Here is a 20710-nt window from a genome sequence, read left to right on the forward strand (position 1 = left end):
GGGGGACACAGCAAGACAGGGTCTTAGACAGTCAGGGGGGGACACAGCAAGACAGGGTCTTAGACAGTCAGGGGGGGACACAGCAAGACAGGGTCTTAGACAGTCAGGGGGGGACACAGCAAGACAGGGTCTTAGACAGTCAGGGGGGACACAGCAAGACAGGGTCTTAGACAGTCAGGGGGGGACACAGCAAGACAAGGTCTTAGACAGCCGCTGGGCCATAGGTTAACACAGTGAAAACACGGTGTGTATTCTGTTGCACAGAAATGAAATCCAAGATTTTGTTATGTCTAGTTTTCACAAGGAAAGGAATGTGTTAGGAATGTGTGTGGTATGATTGTGGATTTTCAGGAGCCTGAATGACCTTGAATCATAGGACTGAATGTTTGCCAGAAGAAAAGGTGTTAAAAGCTAGTAGGCCTACTGTACTAGTGCAGTAACTAGAGAGAAGACTTGTTTTCATACAAAAAAAATTCACTTGAGAAGAAATCCTGAAACTAATATGCGAAATTGCTTGGCCCAAGAAAGTCTCTTCTTCTTATTGGTGTTGTAAGGGTTCAGTGACCAGCCGGAGGAAGACGACACGACAGCACCCTCCTCAGGGGATAGGTACTCAGTGTAAAGCCAATTAGTACACACCTGGGCCCACTAATTGGCTTGGTGTCTCCCTCTATACAGTCGTGGCCAAAAGTTTTGAGAATGACACAAATATTTATTTTCACAGATTCTGCTGCCTCAGTTTGTATGATGTCAATTTGCATATACTCCAGATACTTCATGTTATACTTCATGTTATGAAGAGTGATCAGATTAATTGCAATTAATTGCAAAGTCCCTCTTTGCCACGCAAATGAACTGAATTTAAAAAAAAACATTTCCACTGCATTTCAGCCTTGCCACAAAAGGACCAGCTGACATCATGTCAGTGATTCTCTCATTAACACAGGTGTGAGTGTTGATGAGTAGAAGGCTGGAGATCACTCTGTCATGCTGATTGAGTTCGAATAATAGACTGAAAGCTTCAAAAGGAGGGTGGTGCTTGGAATCATTGTGCTTCCTCTGTCAATCATGGTTACCTGCAATGAAACACGAGCAGTCATCATTGCTTTGCACAAAAAGGGCTTCACAGGCAAGGATATTGCTGCCAGTAAGATTGCACCTAAATCAACCATTTATCGGATCATCAAGAACTTCAAGGAGAGCGGTTCAATTGTTGTGAAGAAGGCTTCAGGGCGCCCAAGAAAGTCCAGCAAGCGCCAGGACCGTCTGCTAAAGTTGATTCAGCTGCGGGTTCAGGGCACCAACAGTACAGAGCTTGCTCAGGAATGGCAGCAGGCAGGTGTGAGTGCATCTGCACACACAGTGAGGTGAATACTTTTGGAGGATGGCCTGGTGTCAAGAAGGGCAGCAAAGAAGCCACTTATCTCCAGGAAAAACATCAGTGACAGACTGATATTCTGCAAAAGGTACAGGGATTTGACTGCTGATGTCACGTTAGTCATAATAACACTCAGACCAAAGCGCAGCGCGGAATCGGTTCGACATGTTTTATTGAAGTGAACCGCACAAAAAAAAAATAAAGAATCATCGAAACGTGACGTTCCGGAGTGCTCACAGGATTCTACACAAAAACAAAATCCCACAAAACACAGTGGGGAAATGGCTGACTAAATATTATCCCCAATCAGAGACAACGATAAACAGCTGCCTCTGATTGGGAACTATACCAGGCCAACATAAAAATAAAACACCTAGATAGGAACACCCCCCCCCCTCCCCTAGTCACACCCGACCTAAGGAATAAAAAGGCTCTCTATGGTCAGGGCGTGACAGCGAAGGACTGGGTAAAGTCATTTTCTCTGATGAATCCCCTTTCTGAATGTTTGGGGAATCCAGAAAAAAATGTTGTCTGGAGAAGACAAGGTGAGCGCTACCATCAGTCCTGTGTCATGCCAACAGTAAAGCATCCTGAGACCATTCATGTGTGGGGTTGCTTCTCAGCCAAGGGAGTGGGCTCACTCACAATTTTGTCTAACACAGCCATGAATAAAGAATGGTACCAACACATCCTCTGAGAGCAACTTCTCCTAACCATCCAGGAACAGTTTGGTGACAAACAATGCCTTTTCCAGCATGATGGAGCACCTTGCCATAAGGCGAAAAGTGATAACTAAGTGGCTCGGGAACAAAATATTGATATTTTGGGTCTATGGCCAGGAAACTCCCCAGACCTTAATCCCATTGAAAACGTGTGGTCAATCCTCAAGAGGTGGGTGGACAAACAAAAACCCACAAATTCTGACAAACTCCATGGATTGATTATGCAAGAATGGGCTGCCATCAGTCAGGATGTGGCCCAGAAGTTAATTGACAGCATGCCAGGGCGGATTGCAGAGGTCTTGAAAAAGAAGGGTCAACACTGCAAATATTGACTCTTTGCATCAACTTCATGTAATTGTCAATAAAAGCCTTTGACGCTGATGAAATGCTTGTAATTATACTTCAGTATTCCATAGTAACATCTGAAAAAAATATCTAAAGGCACTGAAGCAGCAAACTTTGTGGAAATTAATATTTATGTCATTCTCAACACTTTTGGCCACGACTGTACAGGTGTGCCAGGAGAAGAGCTGGGGATGAATTGGGATCAGACATGGGGATCTGTGAGGACGTCAGACTTTCCTACCTCAGAGAAAGCGTCTTCATCTGATGCAGCTTGGCTCTATGTTAAACAAGGCAGGCTATTGATAGAGGGAAGCACATGTAAATATGATGTGTAGACGATAGCCGTTTGTTGTTTTGTGTTCTCTTTTTGGCCACAGTCTTTTGGTCAGCTGCTTAGTTTATGTTGATTCTTTTTACGCTGTTGTTTCAGCGTTGGACCCTACCTTGTACTGGGCTTATTTTATCGGGCGAAATAAACCCTGTTTAGTGACAATGCAAAAGAAAAGGAACCACAACCACTGCCTCCAGTCTGTTCATTTCATGCCTCCCTCCAGTTTTAGAGTATTTCGGACGAGCTGATCCGTCACAGTGTATTTTAGTAGTGGTTTCTTTGCAGCTATTCGACCATGGCTTGATTCACGCAGTCTCCTCTGAACAGTTAATGTTGAGATGTGTCTGTTGAACTTTTGAAGCATTTATTTGGGCTGCAATCTGAGGGGCAGTTAACTCTAATGACTGTATCCTCTGCAGCAGAAGTAACTCTAGGTCTTCCTTTCCTATGGCGGTCCTCATGAGAGCCAGTTCATCATAGCGCTTGATGGTTTTTGCAGCTGCACTTAAAGAAACAAAAAGTTCTTGATTTTTCCGGATTGACTGACCTTCATATCTTAAAGTAATGATGGACGGTCATTTTTCTTTGCTTATTTAAGCTGTTCTTGCCATAATATGGACTTGGTCTTTTACCAAATAGGGCTATCTTCTGTATACCACCCCTACCTTGTCATAACAGAACTGATTGTCTCAAACTCATTAAGAAGGAAAGAAATTCCACAAATTAACTTTTAACAAGGCACTTCTGTTAATTGAAATGCATTCCAGGTCACTACCTCATGAAGCTGGTTGAGAGAATGTCAAGAGTATGCAAAGCTGTCATGAAGGCAAAGGATGGCTACGTTGAAGAATCTCAAATTTAAAATATATTTTGATTTGTTTGACACTTTTCTGGTTCCTACATGATTCCATATCTGTTATTTCATAGTTTCGATGTCTTCACTATTATTGTACAATGTAGAAAATAGTAAAAATAAAGAAAACCCTGGAATGAGTAGGTGTGTCCAAACTTTTGACTGATACTGTATATCATAAGATATCTTGTTGTAATCACAATTATTCTGAAGACCAATGTATCCTTAACTACAACAACGTTCTCAGTAATGGTTACAGAAACGTTTCACTTCCTATGACTGATATGTGCTTGGCTGAATGCACCGACTATAAGTTGCTAAACAATAACGCACGCTAAATGACCAAAATGTAAACATGAACTTGCAAAGAACAATGGGTAATATGTCACTAGGTAATTACAGTAATATGCTGTAATTGTAATTAGTACTGTGATTAGTAACTCACTTGGTACTGTAATTTCTGCCAATAAGTTACTTTACATTTTACAGGAAATGTCTTACAGTGTAACCAAACACCATACGTAGGCCTAAGCAGAGTCACTTTTTCACTGTTGTTATTCTCATCAGGCAAAGACAGTCTGTTTCAAATTAGCGGTCCCTGTAGAGTCTTCTTCTTAGAAGATAGAATCTGCAGGCTGACTGGTCTTTGAGGATGAACAAGAGAGAAAGTGAGAGAAAGAGGGGGAGAGAGAAAGAAAAAGAGAACAAGAGACAGCGAAAGAGAGCTGAGTATGGAAGGAAGGAGGGATGAGGAAGCGTTGTGGAGTGTTCCATGATTCCGGGTGAGTTATGTAATGATGGGTGCATATGTCAGCTTCACAGCTGTGGAGCAACAATCACACACAGCTGAAGGCTACAGAGAGAGAAAGAGGGAGACAGCGAAAGAGAGAGAGAGGGAGAGGACATGAGGGGGAGAGTGTGAGGAAGAAAGGGGGAATAGAGAGACAGAGAAGTGCTTGAGGGAGGAAGAAAGAGAGGGGGGAGGGTGAGAAAGAGTGATAGAAGAAGAGAGAGAGCGTAGCGCATTGCCTTGCCAAGATAAGAATCTGTTTCCAATCCTCCTCCTGTCCCTCCTGTCCTCTCCTCTGCTCACTACCCCTCCTCAGCTGATGAGATAAGGCCTGCAGAGTAGGTATGGATGTGGAGGAGGTTGCAGACCCATTTCTCCTGAAACGACTTCTCTCTGATTGTGTTTTTTATTCTTCTAAAGCTTGTGTAAACAACAGTGTGAGAGGGAACGTGAAGTATGTCATTGAATGGATAGAACAGTCCCATCTCAGCTATGTTCCTTCTATTAATCAGCAATGCACCCTGACTACACGTAGATGTTGGATGTTTTGTGGTATTTATGTTGTTGTGATTAACAGAGTTTGTGAACTGCAGTTCAACTTGCTATCATTTCTTTACTGAAAAACATACCTTCTGTGTCAGCTCGTTGATAATCTAAATGTACCAATGTGTATGTCTGTTTTTCTTCAGCTTCAATGCCTTTGAATCCTTTGTGCCTTGCCTCTAGACTCATCCTCTCTGTTGGGCTCTCTGAGAGGGTTAAGCCTTAAAAAGCTTTTTTTAAACAGTCAAAGCTTTCGGTCAGACAGTGTGTGCAAAGCATTTTCAGGGAGGATCATAGGACTCCAGAAATAGGTACGGTAGAGGGCTACAGTAACCTCGAATCTCAAACACAAAGCCACAATACAATCCGCAAAGTTTCAATTGTGGCTTCACCTCTGTTAGTGCTTCAGAGAGGGCCTTGGTTGTGTGGTAGGCGGTGTCTTTTTGTTAGGTATAGAAGTTGGCATCTTAAAATCCTAGATCTGTGCCTAGAGCAACGTCTATCTACCCAGATAACACTTTGATCTACCTTGACACTGATCTAAGGTAAATGCAGTGTTCTTTCTCCTAAGGCTATGCTTTGGGAAGGGGAAGCTGATCCTAGATCTGTGCCTACCCAGAGCTTATTTTCTGGTATGGGATAAAGAGAACGGGGTTCTCTGTAAACCCCTGACCTCTATAAACCCCTGACCTTTTCTTGTATGGGGTTAAGAGAACAGGGTTCTCTGTAAACCCCTGACCTTTGCCCTTTACCCTGCAGGCAGACTCGGGAGCAGGAGACGCCCCCTGACTTCTTCTACTTTTCGGACTTTGAGAGACATAATGCTGAGATTGCTGCCTTTCATCTGGACAGGTAAATCACACACACACACCTGTACCTGACACAAAGAATCCACAGTGTGTATGTACACCCAACACCTCCGGAGTTAGCCAGACACCCACCACCTCCAGAGTTAGTCAGACACCCACCATCTCCAGAGTTAGCCAGACACCCACCACCTCCGGAGTTAGCCAGACACCCACCACCTCCAGAGTTAGTCAGACACCCACCACCTCCGGAGTTAGCCAGACACCCACCACCTCCAGAGTTAGTCAGACACCCACCACCTCCGGAGTTGACACCCTCCACCTCCAGAGTTAGTCAGAAACCCACCACCTCCGGAGTTAGTCAGACACCCACCACCTCCGGAATTAGTCAGACACCCACCGTCTCCGGAGTTAGCCAGACACTCACCACCTCCGGAGTTAGCCAGACACCCACCACCTCCGGAGTTAGTCAGACACCCACCACCTCCGGAGTTGACACCCTCCACCTCCGGAGTTAGTCAGAAACCCACCACCTCCGGAGTTAGTCAGACACCCACCACCTCCGGAATTAGTCAGACACCCACCGTCTCCGGAGTTAGCCAGACACTCACCACCTCCGGAGTTAGCCAGACACCCACCACCTCCGGAGTTAGTCAGACACCCACCACCTCCGTAGTTAGTCAGACACCCTCCACCTCCGGAGTTAGCCAGACACCCTCCACCTCCGGAGTTAGTCAGACACCCTCCACCTCCGGAGTTAGCCAGACACCCACCACCTCCGGAGTTAGCCAGACACCCACCACCTCCGTAGTTAGTCAGACACCCTCCACCTCCGGAGTTAGTCAGACACCCTCCACCTCCGGAGTTAGTCAGACACCCACCACCTCCGTAGTTAGTCAGACACCCTCCACCTCCGGAGTTAGCCAGACACCCTCCACCTCCGGAGTAAGCCAGACACCCACCACCTCCGTAGTTAGTCAGACACCCTCCACCTCCGGAGTTAGCCAGACACCCTCCACCTCCGGAGTTAGTCAGACACCCACCACCTCCGGAGTTAGTCAGACACCCACCACCTCCGGAGTTAGCCAGACACCCACCACCTCCGGAGTTAGCCAGACACCCTCCACCTCCGGAGTTAGTCAGACACCCACCACCTCCGGAGTTAGTCAGACACCCTCCACCTCCGGAGTTAGTCAGACACCCACCACCTCCGGAGTTAGCCAGACACCCACCACCTCCGGAGTTAGTCAGACACCCACCACCTCCGGAGTTAGCCAGACACCCACCACCTCCGGAGTTAGTCAGACACCCACCACCTCCGGAGTTAGCCAGACACCCTCCACCTCCGGAGTTAGTCAGACACCCACCACCTCCGGAGTTAGTCAGACACCCTCCACCTCCAGAGTTAGTCAGACACCCACCACCTCCGGAGTTAGCCAGACACCCACCACCTCCGGAGTTAGTCAGACACCCACCACCTCCGGAGTTAGCCAGACACCCACCACCTCCGGAGTTAGCCAGACACCCACCGTCTCCAGAGTTAGCCAGACACCCACCACCTCCGGAGTTAGCCAGACACCCACCACCTCCAGAGTTAGTCAGACACCCACCACCTCCGGAGTTAGCCAGGCACCCACCACCTCCGGAGTTAGTCAGACACCCACCACCTCCGGAGTTGACACCCTCCACCTCCGGAGTTAGTCAGAAACCCACCACCTCCGGAGTTAGTCAGACACCCACCACCTCCGGAATTAGTCAGACACCCACCGTCTCCGGAGTTAGCCAGACACTCACCACCTCCGGAGTTAGCCAGACACCCACCACCTCCGGAGTTAGTCAGACACCCACCACCTCCGGAGTTGACACCCTCCACCTCCGGAGTTAGTCAGAAACCCACCACCTCCGGAGTTAGTCAGACACCCACCACCTCCGGAATTAGTCAGACACCCACCGTCTCCGGAGTTAGCCAGACACTCACCACCTCCGGAGTTAGCCAGACACCCACCACCTCCGGAGTTAGTCAGACACCCACCACCTCCGTAGTTAGTCAGACACCCTCCACCTCCGGAGTTAGCCAGACACCCTCCACCTCCGGAGTTAGTCAGACACCCTCCACCTCCGGAGTTAGCCAGACACCCACCACCTCCGGAGTTAGCCAGACACCCACCACCTCCGTAGTTAGTCAGACACCCTCCACCTCCGGAGTTAGTCAGACACCCTCCACCTCCGGAGTTAGTCAGACACCCACCACCTCCGTAGTTAGTCAGACACCCTCCACCTCCGGAGTTAGCCAGACACCCTCCACCTCCGGAGTTAGCCAGACACCCACCACCTCCGTAGTTAGTCAGACACCCTCCACCTCCGGAGTTAGCCAGACACCCTCCACCTCCGGAGTTAGTCAGACACCCACCACCTCCGGAGTTAGTCAGACACCCACCACCTCCGGAGTTAGCCAGACACCCACCACCTCCGGAGTTAGCCAGACACCCTCCACCTCCGGAGTTAGTCAGACACCCACCACCTCCGGAGTTAGTCAGACACCCTCCACCTCCAGAGTTAGTCAGACACCCACCACCTCCGGAGTTAGCCAGACACCCACCACCTCCGGAGTTAGTCAGACACCCACCACCTCCGGAGTTAGCCAGACACCCACCACCTCCGGAGTTAGTCAGACACCCACCACCTCCGGAGTTAGCCAGACACCCTCCACCTCCGGAGTTAGTCAGACACCCACCACCTCCGGAGTTAGTCAGACACCTCCACCTCCAGAGTTAGTCAGACACCCACCACCTCCGGAGTTAGCCAGACACCCACCACCTCCGGAGTTAGTCAGACACCCACCACCTCCGGAGTTAGCCAGACACCCACCACCTCCGGAGTTAGCCAGACACCCACCGTCTCCAGAGTTAGCCAGACACCCACCACCTCCGGAGTTAGCCAGACACCCACCACCTCCGGAGTTAGTCAGACACCCACCACCTCCGGAATTAGTCAGACACCCACCGTCTCCGGAGTTAGCCAGACACTCACCACCTCCGGAGTTAGCCAGACACCCACCACCTCCGGAGTTAGTCAGACACCCACCACCTCCGTAGTTAGTCAGACACCTCCACCTCCGGAGTTAGCCAGACACCCTCCACCTCCGGAGTTAGTCAGACACCCTCCACCTCCGGAGTTAGCCAGACACCCACCACCTCCGGAGTTAGCCAGACACCCACCACCTCCGTAGTTAGTCAGACACCCTCCACCTCCGGAGTTAGTCAGACACCCTCCACCTCCGGAGTTAGTCAGACACCCACCACCTCCGTAGTTAGTCAGACACCCTCCACCTCCGGAGTTAGCCAGACACCCTCCACCTCCGGAGTAAGCCAGACACCCACCACCTCCGTAGTTAGTCAGACACCCTCCACCTCCGGAGTTAGCCAGACACCCTCCACCTCCGGAGTTAGTCAGACACCCACCACCTCCGGAGTTAGTCAGACACCCACCACCTCCGGAGTTAGCCAGACACCCACCACCTCCGGAGTTAGCCAGACACCCTCCACCTCCGGAGTTAGTCAGACACCCACCACCTCCGGAGTTAGTCAGACACCCTCCACCTCCAGAGTTAGTCAGACACCCACCACCTCCGGAGTTAGCCAGACACCCACCACCTCCGGAGTTAGTCAGACACCCACCACCTCCGGAGTTAGCCAGACACCCACCACCTCCGGAGTTAGTCAGACACCCACCACCTCCGGAGTTAGCCAGACACCCTCCACCTCCGGAGTTAGTCAGACACCCACCACCTCCGGAGTTAGTCAGACACCCTCCACCTCCAGAGTTAGTCAGACACCCACCACCTCCGGAGTTAGCCAGACACCCACCACCTCCGGAGTTAGTCAGACACCCACCACCTCCGGAGTTAGCCAGACACCCACCACCTCCGGAGTTAGCCAGACACCCACCGTCTCCAGAGTTAGCCAGACACCCACCACCTCCGGAGTTAGCCAGACACCCACCACCTCCAGAGTTAGTCAGACACCCACCACCTCCGGAGTTAGCCAGGCACCCACCACCTCCGGAGTTAGTCAGACACCCACCACCTCCGGAGTTGACACCTCCACCTCCGGAGTTAGTCAGAAACCCACCACCTCCGGAGTTAGTCAGACACCCACCACCTCCGGAATTAGTCAGACACCCACCGTCTCCGGAGTTAGCCAGACACTCACCACCTCCGGAGTTAGCCAGACACCCACCACCTCCGGAGTTAGTCAGACACCCACCACCTCCGGAGTTGACACCCTCCACCTCCGGAGTTAGTCAGAAACCCACCACCTCCGGAGTTAGTCAGACACCCACCACCTCCGGAATTAGTCAGACACCCACCGTCTCCGGAGTTAGCCAGACACTCACCACCTCCGGAGTTAGCCAGACACCCACCACCTCCGGAGTTAGTCAGACACCCACCACCTCCGTAGTTAGTCAGACACCCTCCACCTCCGGAGTTAGGCAGACACCCTCCACCTCCGGAGTTAGTCAGACACCCTCCACCTCCGGAGTTAGCCAGACACCCACCACCTCCGGAGTTAGTCAGACACCCACCACCTCCGTATTTAGTCAGACACCCTCCACCTCCGGAGTTAGCCAGACACCCTCCACCTCCGGAGTTAGCCAGACACCCACCACCTCCGTAGTTAGTCAGACACCCTCCACCTCCGGAGTTAGCCAGACACCCTCCACCTCCGGAGTAAGCCAGACACCCACCACCTCCGTAGTTAGTCAGACACCCTCCAACTCCGGAGTTAGCCAGACACCCTCCACCTCCGGAGTTAGTCAGACACCCACCACCTCCGGAGTTAGTCAGACACCCACCACCTCCGGAGTTAGCCAGACACCCACCACCTCCGGAGTTAGCCAGACACCCTCCACCTCCGGAGTTAGTCAGACACCCACCACCTCCGGAGTTAGTCAGACACCCTCCACCTCCGGAGTTAGTCAGACACCCACCACCTCCGGAGTTAGCCAGACACCCACCACCTCCGGAGTTAGTCAGACACCCACCACCTCCGGAGTTAGCCAGACACCCACCACCTCCGGAGTTAGTCAGACACCCACCACCTCCGGAGTTAGCCAGACACCCACCACCTCCGGAGTTAGCCAGACACTCATTTTGTCATCATTTACTGTACATATGGAATCAATATGTGTTGAGAAAGAAAGAAAATAAATAAATATTATTTCAAATTAAAAATGGCATACAGGGAGTGACCATTAAATCTGGTCGCAAGGCAGATACAGTGGACGGATAAGACACTCATTTTAATACCATGTGTAGACTCATATCAAAAATGTGGACACAATCAGAAGATCAGGACAAAGGATGCATGTTAGCAGCAGGTAAAAACTGAGGAACAGTTAGCAGGCAGAGTTCTGTGTTACTCTATTAAATCTCTACTCATCAGGAGGCCCATGAGTCATACTGACTGACTGGCTGAGCACTGCCTTCCTGCTCTTATAGGTGCATCTCAAATGGAACCCTTTTTCCTACATAGTGCACCATATGGCTCTGGTCAAAAGTAGTGCACTATGTAGGGTTCCATTTGGGACTTGGCCTATAACAGCAGGAAGGCCAGAGTGCACTACTTTTGGCCGGAGCCCTATGTAGTGAGTAAGATTCCATTTGGGCTCCGGCCAAAAGTAGTGCATTATGTAGGGAATAGGATTGCATTTCGGACATAGATTCAATTTAACAATGACTAGCTAACCCAACCACCCGGCTCTGTCTACCTGTCTCTTTCTGGCCTGTCTGTCTGTCTGTCTGCTCTGTCTTCCGTGTCTGCTCTGTCTATCTGCTCTGTCTGTCTGCTCTGTCTTCCGTGTCTGCTCGTCTGTCTGTCTGTCTGTCTGTCTGTCTGTCTGTCTGTCTGTCTGTCTGTCTGTCTGTCTGCTCTGTCTGCTCTGTCTTCCGTGTCTGCTCTGTCTATCTGCTCTATCTGTCTGCTCTGTCTTCCGTGTCTGCTCTGTCTATCTGCTCTGTCTGTCTGCTCTGTCTTTCTGTCTGTCTGTCTGTCTGCCTGCCTACCTGCTCTGGAACTCCACTGGCTTTACAAGTCTTTATATACTGCCTGTTAAGAACGCCATGGTTATGTTATGCTCCGTATTATAATTATCATAACTCAAGGCGGGACCCAGATGCAGACACAGGAGGAAGATAGTTGGAGTCTGAGATGTTTAATAATCCAAAAGGAGTAGGAAAACAGAGTCCAGAAACAGGCAAGGGTCAAAACCGGGAGAACTAGAAAAAGGAGAAATAGCAAAAGCAAAGAACAGGAAAAAACGCTGGTTGACTTGGACATACAAGACGAACTGGCATAGAGAGACAGGAAACACAGGGATAAATACACTGGGGAAAACAAGCAACACCTGGTGGGGGTGGAGACAATAACAAGGAAAGGTGAAACAGATCATGGTGTGACGATAATAATGCTGCCATGATTACGCTCTGTATTATAATGATACTGCCATGATGGTTACACTCTGTATTATAATAATGCTGCCATGATTACGCTCTGTATTATAATGATACTGCCATGATGGTTACACTCTGTATTATAATAATGCTGCCATGATTACGCTCTGTATTATAATGATACTACCATGATGGTTACACTCTGTATTATAATGATACTGCCATGATGGTTACACTCTGTATTATAATAATGCTGCCATGATTACGCTCTGTATTATAATGATACTACCATGATGGTTACACTCTGTATTATAATGATACTGCCATGATGGTTACACTCTGTATTATAATAATACTGCCATGATGGTTACACTCCGTATTATAATAATACTGCCATGATGGTTACCCTCCGTATTATAATAATACTGCCATGATGGTTACACTCCGTATTATAATAATACTGCCATGATGGTTACACTCCGTATTATAATAATAATGCCATGATGGTTACACTCTGTATTATAATAATAATGCCATGATGGTTACACTCCGTATTATAATAATACTGCCATGATGGTTACACTCCGTATTATAATAATAATGCCATGATGGTTACACTCTGTATTATAATAATAATGCCATGATGGTTACCCTCCGTATTATAATAATACTGCCATGATGGTTACACTCCGTATTATAATAATAATGCCATGATGGTTACCCTCTGTATTATAATAATAATGCCATGATGGTTACCCTCCGTATTATAATGATACTGCCATGATGGTTACACTCTGTATTATAATAATAATGCCATGATGGTTACCCTCCGTATTATAATAATACTGCCATGATGGTTACACTCCGTATTATAATAATAATGCCATGATGGTTACCCTCTGTATTATAATAATAATGCCATGATGGTTACCCTCCGTATTATAATGATACTGCCATGATGGTTACATTCTGTATTATAATAATAATGCCATGATGGTTACCCTCCGTATTATAATAATACTGCCATGATGGTTACATTCTGTATTATAATAATAATGCCATGATGGTAACACTCCATATTATAATAATACTGCCATGATGGTTACACTCCGTATTATAATAATAATGCCATGATGGTTACCCTCCGTATTATAATAATACTGCCATGATGGTTACACTCTGTATTATAATAATAATGCCATGATGGTTACCCTCCGTATTATAATAATACTGCCATGATGGTTACACTCTGTATTATAATAATAATGCCATGATGGTTACGCTCCGTATTATAATAATACTGCCATGATGGTTACACTCCGTATTATAATAATAATGCCATGATGGTTACCCTCCGTATTATAATAATACTGCCATGATGGTTACACTCCGTATTATAATAATAATGCCATGATGGTTACCCTCCATATTATAATAATACTGCCATGATGGTTACACTCCGTATTATAATAATACTGCCATGATGGTTACACTCCGTATTATAATAATACTGCCATGATGGTTACACTCTGTATTATAATAAAACTGCCTTGGTTATGCTCTGTTTTTAAAATAGTACTGCCATGGTTATGCTCCGTATTATAATAATAATGCCACTACATACTGTAGTGACATGGAGGTCTAATAGTTTTCTTTCAAGTCAATGATACTATATCGTTTGGAGTCACCTGTCGCAGCCCTTTTCACACAGCAAGGCTTTTCTCTGTCTGGCTCAGTTGTAGTCAACTGTGGTGTGAAGATTGTCATGATAATGTACTTGTTATCTCTTAGGTAGAGGATGGAGGAAAATAAGAGGGAGGATGTAGGGTGGAGGTAGGTAGAAGAGGGAAGGTGGAGGTAAGGGAGGGAGGGTAGAGGTAGAGGAGGGAGGGTGGAGGTAGAAGTAGAGGAGGGAGGGAGGGGGAGGGTGGGGGTAGAGTAGGGTGGAGGTAGAGGAGGGTGGAGGTAGATGGAGGGGAGGGTGGAGGTAGAAGAGGGAGGGGGAAGGTGGAGAAGGGAGGGTGGAGGTAAGGGAGGGTAGAGGTATAGGAGGAAGGGTGGAGGTAGATGGAGGGGAGAGTGGAGGTAGAGGTAGAAGGGAGAGGGTGGAGAAGGTAGGGTGGAGGTAAGGGAGGGGGGGTGGAGGTAGACGTAGAGGAGGGTGGGGGTAGAGTAGGGTGGAGGTAGAGGAGGGTGGAGGTAGATGGAGGAGAGAGTGGAGGTAGGGGATGGAGGGGAGGGTGGAGGTACAGGTAGCGGGGGAGGGTGGAGTTATAGAAGAATGGGGGTACAGGAGGGTGGAGGTAGAGGAGGGAGGGTGGAGGTAGAAGAGGAAGGGTAGAGGAGGATGGAGGGAGAGGAGGGTGGAGGTAAAGGAGGAAGGTTGGAGGTCGAAGAGGAAGGGTGGAGGTAGAGGATGATAGAGGATGGAGGGAGAGGAGGGTGGAGGTAAAGGAGGGTGAAGGTAGAGGAGGGAGTGTGGAGGTAGAAGAGGAAAGTTGGAGGGAGAGGACGAGAGGGTGGAGATAGAGGGAGGGTAGAAGTAGAGGAGGATGGAGGGACAGGAGGATGGAAGGTAGAGGAGAGAGGATGGAGGTAGAGGAGGGAGGGAGGGTGGAGGGAGGGAGAGGATGGAGGGTGGAGGTAGGAGGAGGGTGGAGGTAGGAGAGAGAACAGTAACAGAGAGAACAGTCTATTACTAGGGTGGCTGGAGTTTGACATTTTTTAGGGACTTCCTCTGACACCACCAGGTATAGAGGTCCTGGATAGCAGGAAGCTTGGCCCCAGTGATGTACTGGGCCGTACGCACTATCCTCTGTTGTGCCTTGCAGTCAGAGGCCGAGCAGTTGCCATACCAGACAGTGATGCATCCAGTCAGGATGCTCTCAGTGGTGCTGCTGTAGAATCTGAGGACCCATGCCAAATCTTTTCAGCCTCCTTAAAATACTGAACTGTATTTGGCATGGGTCCTCAGATCTTCAAAAATGTGACATTGCCAAAGCAAGTGAAATGGATAAACAAAAGTGAAATAGACAATAAAAATTCAACAGTAAATATTACACTCACACAAGTTCCAAAAGAATAAAGACATTTCAAGTATCATAGTATTGTATATACTGTATGCAAATAGTTTAAGTAAAAAATAAAAATTATAAACATAAATATGGCTTATATTTAAAATGGTGTTTGTTCTTCAATGCTTGCCCTTTTCTTGTGGTAACGGGTTACAAATCTTGCTGCTGTGATTGCACACTGTGGTATTTTACCCAATTGATTTGGGAGTTTATCCCCCCAAAAAATAATACTTTGTGGGTCTGGGTAATCTGAGGTAAATATGTGTCTCTAATATGGTCATACATATGGCAGGTTAGGAAGTGCAGCTCAGTGTCCAACACATTTTGTGGGCAGTGTGCACATAGCCTGTCTTCTCTTGAAAGTCAGGTCTGCCTACGGCAAACTTTCTCAATAGCAAGGCTATGCCTGCCTGCCTCTCTCTCTCTCTCTCTCTCTCTCTCTCTCTCTCTCTCTCTCTCTCTCTCTCTCTCTCTCTCTGTCTCTGTCTCTGTCTCTCTCTCTCTCTCTCTCTCTCTCTCTCTCTCTCTCTCTCTCTCTCTCTCTCTCTCTCTCTCTCTCTCTCTCTCTCTCTCTCTCTCTCTCTCTCTCTCCCCCAGGCCTAGTTCATGTCGGTAGGTAAATGTTGAAGCATCCCTGGTTAACAGTGGTGTCATCATTAACAGAAGGGGGGTTATACATGCATAAAATTAGCACGCACAGAGACAGGAATAACAGCACTCAGAGAGAGAGAAAGACTGACAGAGAGAGAGAGAGAGTTCATGTTATTCAGAGAGAGAGAGAGAGACCGTGTTCATGTTAGAAGACTCCATCTCCCTGGAGTGGTCTCATACGTGCTGAGAATACTATGAACACAGAACATTTGCATAGTTCATGCATACACGCATTCACAGGACATACACACATACACATCTGCACCCACACATGCCAGTATTCTGTGCACATACTTGGGTTCACACACAGATGAATCATCATCAGAGGCATGTGTCCAACTCGTGGCTTCTCTGGATAACTGTCTCCTTCCCACATTGCAGTAGAGTAAAATAGAAACATAGCATATGTCAGAACTACGCATGGTGTAAATTAAGACCAAGCATGGTTGATTAGATCATTATCATCACTGATTTAGAATAGAGTAATTTGAGCTTTTGATGTGAAATCATTTAGACTTTCTGTGATGACCTAGACTGTTATTGTAGCAGTTCAAAGCAGAGTGCTCTTATGTCACAGCTACCTCTGGTGGTGTTAAAAATAAACTACAGTTTACCTGAAGAAGAATAGTAGAATAAATATGTTGGCATAGCATGTGGACCTATATGTCTCTCTATGTCCTGTTGCAGGATCCTGGATTTCCGCCGTGTCCCTCCTGTAGCCGGTAGACTATTGAATATGACTAAAGAGATCAAGGACGTGACCAGAGACAAGAAGCTGTGGAGAACCTTCTTCATCTCACCAGGTACTGAAACAGACATGCTACACTCCTCTGTTCTCTGTGTCCTATAGGACAGTAGTCTGAGGTTCAAACACAATTGTCTTGAGCAAGGAAACTGAATTAGTCAAATTCAATGAAACTGACAAGGGAAGCTTATACAGCTTTATTCACATCAGGTGGATTTAGAGAAACAATGTAGCTTTGATCATGTTAGGGGAATTTAGGAAAACAAGGTAGCTTTATTCATGTCAGGGGAATTTAGGAAAACAAGGTAGCTTTATTCAAGTTAGGGGAATTTAGCAAAACACGGTAGCTTTATTCATGTCAGGGGAATTTAGGAAAACAAGGTAGCTTTATTCAAGTTAGGGGCATTTAGGAAAACAAGGTATCTTTATTCAGTTAGAGGAATTTAGAATAACAAGGTTGCTTTATTCAAGTCAAGGGAATTTAGCAAAACAAGGTAGCTTTATTCATGTCAGGGGAATTTAGGAAAACAAGGTAGCTTTATTCAAGTTAGGGGAATTTAGCAAAACACAGTAGCTTTATTCATGTCAGGGGAATTTAGGAAAACAAGGTAGCTTTATTCAAGTTAGGGGCATTTAGAAAAAAAAGGTAGCTTTATTCAGTTAGAGGAATTTAGAAAAACAAGGTTGCTTTATTCAAGTCAGGGGAATTTAGCGAAACACGGTAGCTTTATTCATGTCAGGTGAATTTAAGAAAACAAGGTAGCTTTATTCATGTCAGGGGAATTTAGGAAAACAAGGTAGCTTTATTCAAGTTAGGAGAATTTAGCAAAACACGGTAGCTTTATTCATGTCAGAGGAATTTAGGAAAACAAGGTAGCTTTATTCAAGTTAGGGGAATTTAGCAAAACACAGTAGCTTTATTCATGTCAGGGGAATTTAGGAAAACAAGGTAGCTTTATTCAAGTTAGGGGCATTTAGGAAAATAAGGTATCTTTATTCAGTTAGAGGAATTTAGAATAACAAGGTTGCTTTATTCAAGTCAGGGGAATTTAGCAAAACACGGTAGCTTTATTCATGTCAGGGGAATTTAGGAAAACAAGGTAGATTTATTCATGTCAGGGGAATTTAGGAAAACAAGGTAGCTTTATTCAAGTTAGGGGAATTTAGCAAAACACGGTAGCTTTATTCATATCAGGGGAATTTAGGAAAACAAGGTAGCTTATTTCATGTCAGGGGAATTTAGGAAAACAAGGTAGCTTTATTCAAGTTAGGGGAATTTAGCAAAACACGGTAGCTTTATTCATGTCAGGGGAATTTAGGAAAACAAGGTAGCTTTATTCAACTTAGGGGCATTTAGAAAAAAAAGGTAGCTTTATTCAGTTAGAGGAATTTAGAAAAACAAGGTTGCTTTATTCAAGTCAGGGGAATTTAGCGAAACACGGTAGCTTTATTCATGTCAGGGGAATTTAGGAAAACAAGGTAGCTTTATTCATGTCAGGGGAATTTAGGAAAACAAGGTAGCTTTATTCAAGTTAGGAGAATTTAGCAAAACACGGTAGCTTTATTCATGTCAGAGGAATTTAGCAAAACAAGGTAGCTTTATTCAAGTTAGGGGAATTTAGCAAAACAATGTAGCTTTCTTTATTCACATCAGGGGGGTTGAGTTAAGGACTCTGTGCAGGCCAGTCGAGTTCTTCCACACTAATTTCTACAAACCATTTCTGTATGGACCAAGCTTTGTGCATGGGGACATTGTTATGCTGAAACAGTAAAGGGCCTTCCACAAACTGTTGCCACAATGTTGGAAGCACAGAATCGTCTAGAATGTCATTGTTTGCTGTAGCTCTAAGGAGCCTAGCATAGCCCGAACCATGGAAAACAGCCCCAGACCATTATTCCTACACCAAACTTTACAGTTGGCACTATGCATTGGGGCAGGTAGCGTTCTCCTGGCATCCGCCAAACCCAGATGCCTCCGTCAGACTGCCAGATGGTGATACATGATTCATCGATCTATAGAACACGTTTCCATTGCTCCAAAGTCCAATGGCGGCGAGCTTTACACCACTCCAGCCGACGCTTGGCGGTGCGCATGGTGATCTTAGGCTTGTGTGCAGTTGCTCGTCCATGGAAACACATTTCATGAATCCCCCGCTGAACAGTTATTGTGCTGACATTGCTTCCAGAGGCAGTTTGGAACTCGGTAGTGAGTGTTGCAACCAATGAGACTATTTTTACACGCTACCCACTTCAGCACTCGGCAGTCCATTCTGTGAACTTGCATTCATGTGAGGGGAACAAAGCAGTGGTAAAACGTAGGTTCCTTACGATATGATATATGTCTCTTTTCACACACTTTGGTGAAACTTCCATTTTTGTGTGTTGCACTTGCATTCAGTACCCACTCTGCACAGACAGTTTCAATTCAATGTCTATTCCACGTTGGTTCAATGTAATTTCATTGAAATTACATGCAACCAATGTTGTGTGTACAGTGGGTAGCGTCTATGAATCAGATAATTATGCATAGTATTGGCGTCAAACGGAAGAACCAAGGACACAGTTGGTTCCTGATTTTGTGAGGTATTTACAGAACAACTGGTGCTGTGAGATTAGGATATCAGGACCTGCTTAGGCAAAGGAATTGTAACAGTAGAGCAAAGGATGCAGTATATGGTCAAATGAATGGCTGCGGGGTTGCCGTTATAATGAGTACATGATGCTTGGACTGCTAAGGCATAAATGTATGAAAGTGTATTATTATTTTAAATGTATGTGGTTCTGTTCTTGTCTATTAATGTTCTGTATTATGTCATGTTGTATGTTTTGTGTGGACCCCAGGAAGAGTAGCTGCTGCTTTAGCATTAGCTAATGGGGATCCTAATAAAATACAAAACATTATAATAATAAAAAACACAGTATGAACATATCAACTGTGTTAAAGGACTGTAGATGGTTCTATTGGTCACCAAATTGACAAATCAATATCACCAACTAAGCCATTCATGTCAACTATGTAATTTCTCAGCCAACAACATCTGTTTCTACGGGGAGTGTTCGTACTACTGCTCTACAGAGCATGCTCTGTGCGGTAAGCCAGACCAGATCGAGGGTTCTCTGGCTGCCTTCCTCCCAGACCTGGCCCTGGCAAAACGCAAGACCTGGAGAAACCCCTGGAGACGATCCTACAACAAACGCAAGAAAGCAGAGTAAGGCACCAATACAAGGATGACATAATATACAGTGCCTTGCGAAAGTATTCGGCCCCCTTGAACTTTGCGACCTTTTGCCACATTTCAGGCTTCAAACATAAAGATATAAAACTGTATTTTTTTGTGAAGAATCAACAACAAGTGGGACACAATCATGAAGTGGAACGACATTTATTGGATATTTCAAACTTTTTTAACAAATCAAAAACTGAAAAATTGGCGTGCAAAATTATTCAGCCCCCTTAAGTTAATACTTTTACTGCAATTACAGCTGTAAGTCGCTTGGGGCGGCAGCGTAGCCTAGTGGTTAGAGCGTTGGACTAATAACTGGAAGGTTTCGAGTTCAAACCCCTGAGCTGACAAGGTACAAATCTGTCGTTCTGCCCCTGAACAGGCAGTTAATCCTCTGTTCCCAGGCTGTCATTGAAAATAAGAATATGTTCTTAACTGACTTGCCTGGTTAAATAAAGGCAAAAAAAATACAAATAAAATGTCTCTATCAGTTTTGCACATCGAGAGACTGAAATGTTTTCCCATTCCTCCTTGCAAAACAGCTCGAGCTCAGTGAGGTTGGATGGAGAGCATTTGTGAACAGCAGTTTTCAGGTCGCAAAGTTCAAGGGGGCCGAATACTTTCGCAAGGCACTGTAGCAAATAGAGTGGTGCATTTATATACAGGCTTATACACCCATGTAGAGTTTGAAGAGTTAAGATGTTGAACAGTTTTATTTTAAGGTTGTTCACTCGATAGGTATATGTACATACTGTATATGATCATTACTCTGCTGTGTGTGTGTGTGTGTGTGTGTG

The 20710-nt window shown here is 46.4% G+C and overlaps 1 protein-coding gene across 1 annotated transcript in view; it reads left to right on the forward strand.

Moving 5' to 3' along the window:
• LOC118360970 (extracellular serine/threonine protein kinase FAM20C-like) overlaps positions 1–20710 on the forward strand; it is a 99842-nt gene that overhangs the window by 67820 nt on the left and 11312 nt on the right. The window contains exons 4-6 of the mRNA XM_052472172.1: positions 5722–5814; positions 16632–16747; positions 19718–19898. Of these exons, the coding sequence (XP_052328132.1) occupies positions 5722–5814; positions 16632–16747; positions 19718–19898 (390 nt within the window). The remainder of the gene's footprint in view (positions 1–5721; positions 5815–16631; positions 16748–19717; positions 19899–20710) is intronic.

The sequence above is a fragment of the Oncorhynchus keta genome, chromosome 2 (genome assembly GCF_023373465.1).
Source record: "Oncorhynchus keta strain PuntledgeMale-10-30-2019 chromosome 2, Oket_V2, whole genome shotgun sequence".
NCBI lineage: Eukaryota > Metazoa > Chordata > Actinopteri > Salmoniformes > Salmonidae > Oncorhynchus > Oncorhynchus keta.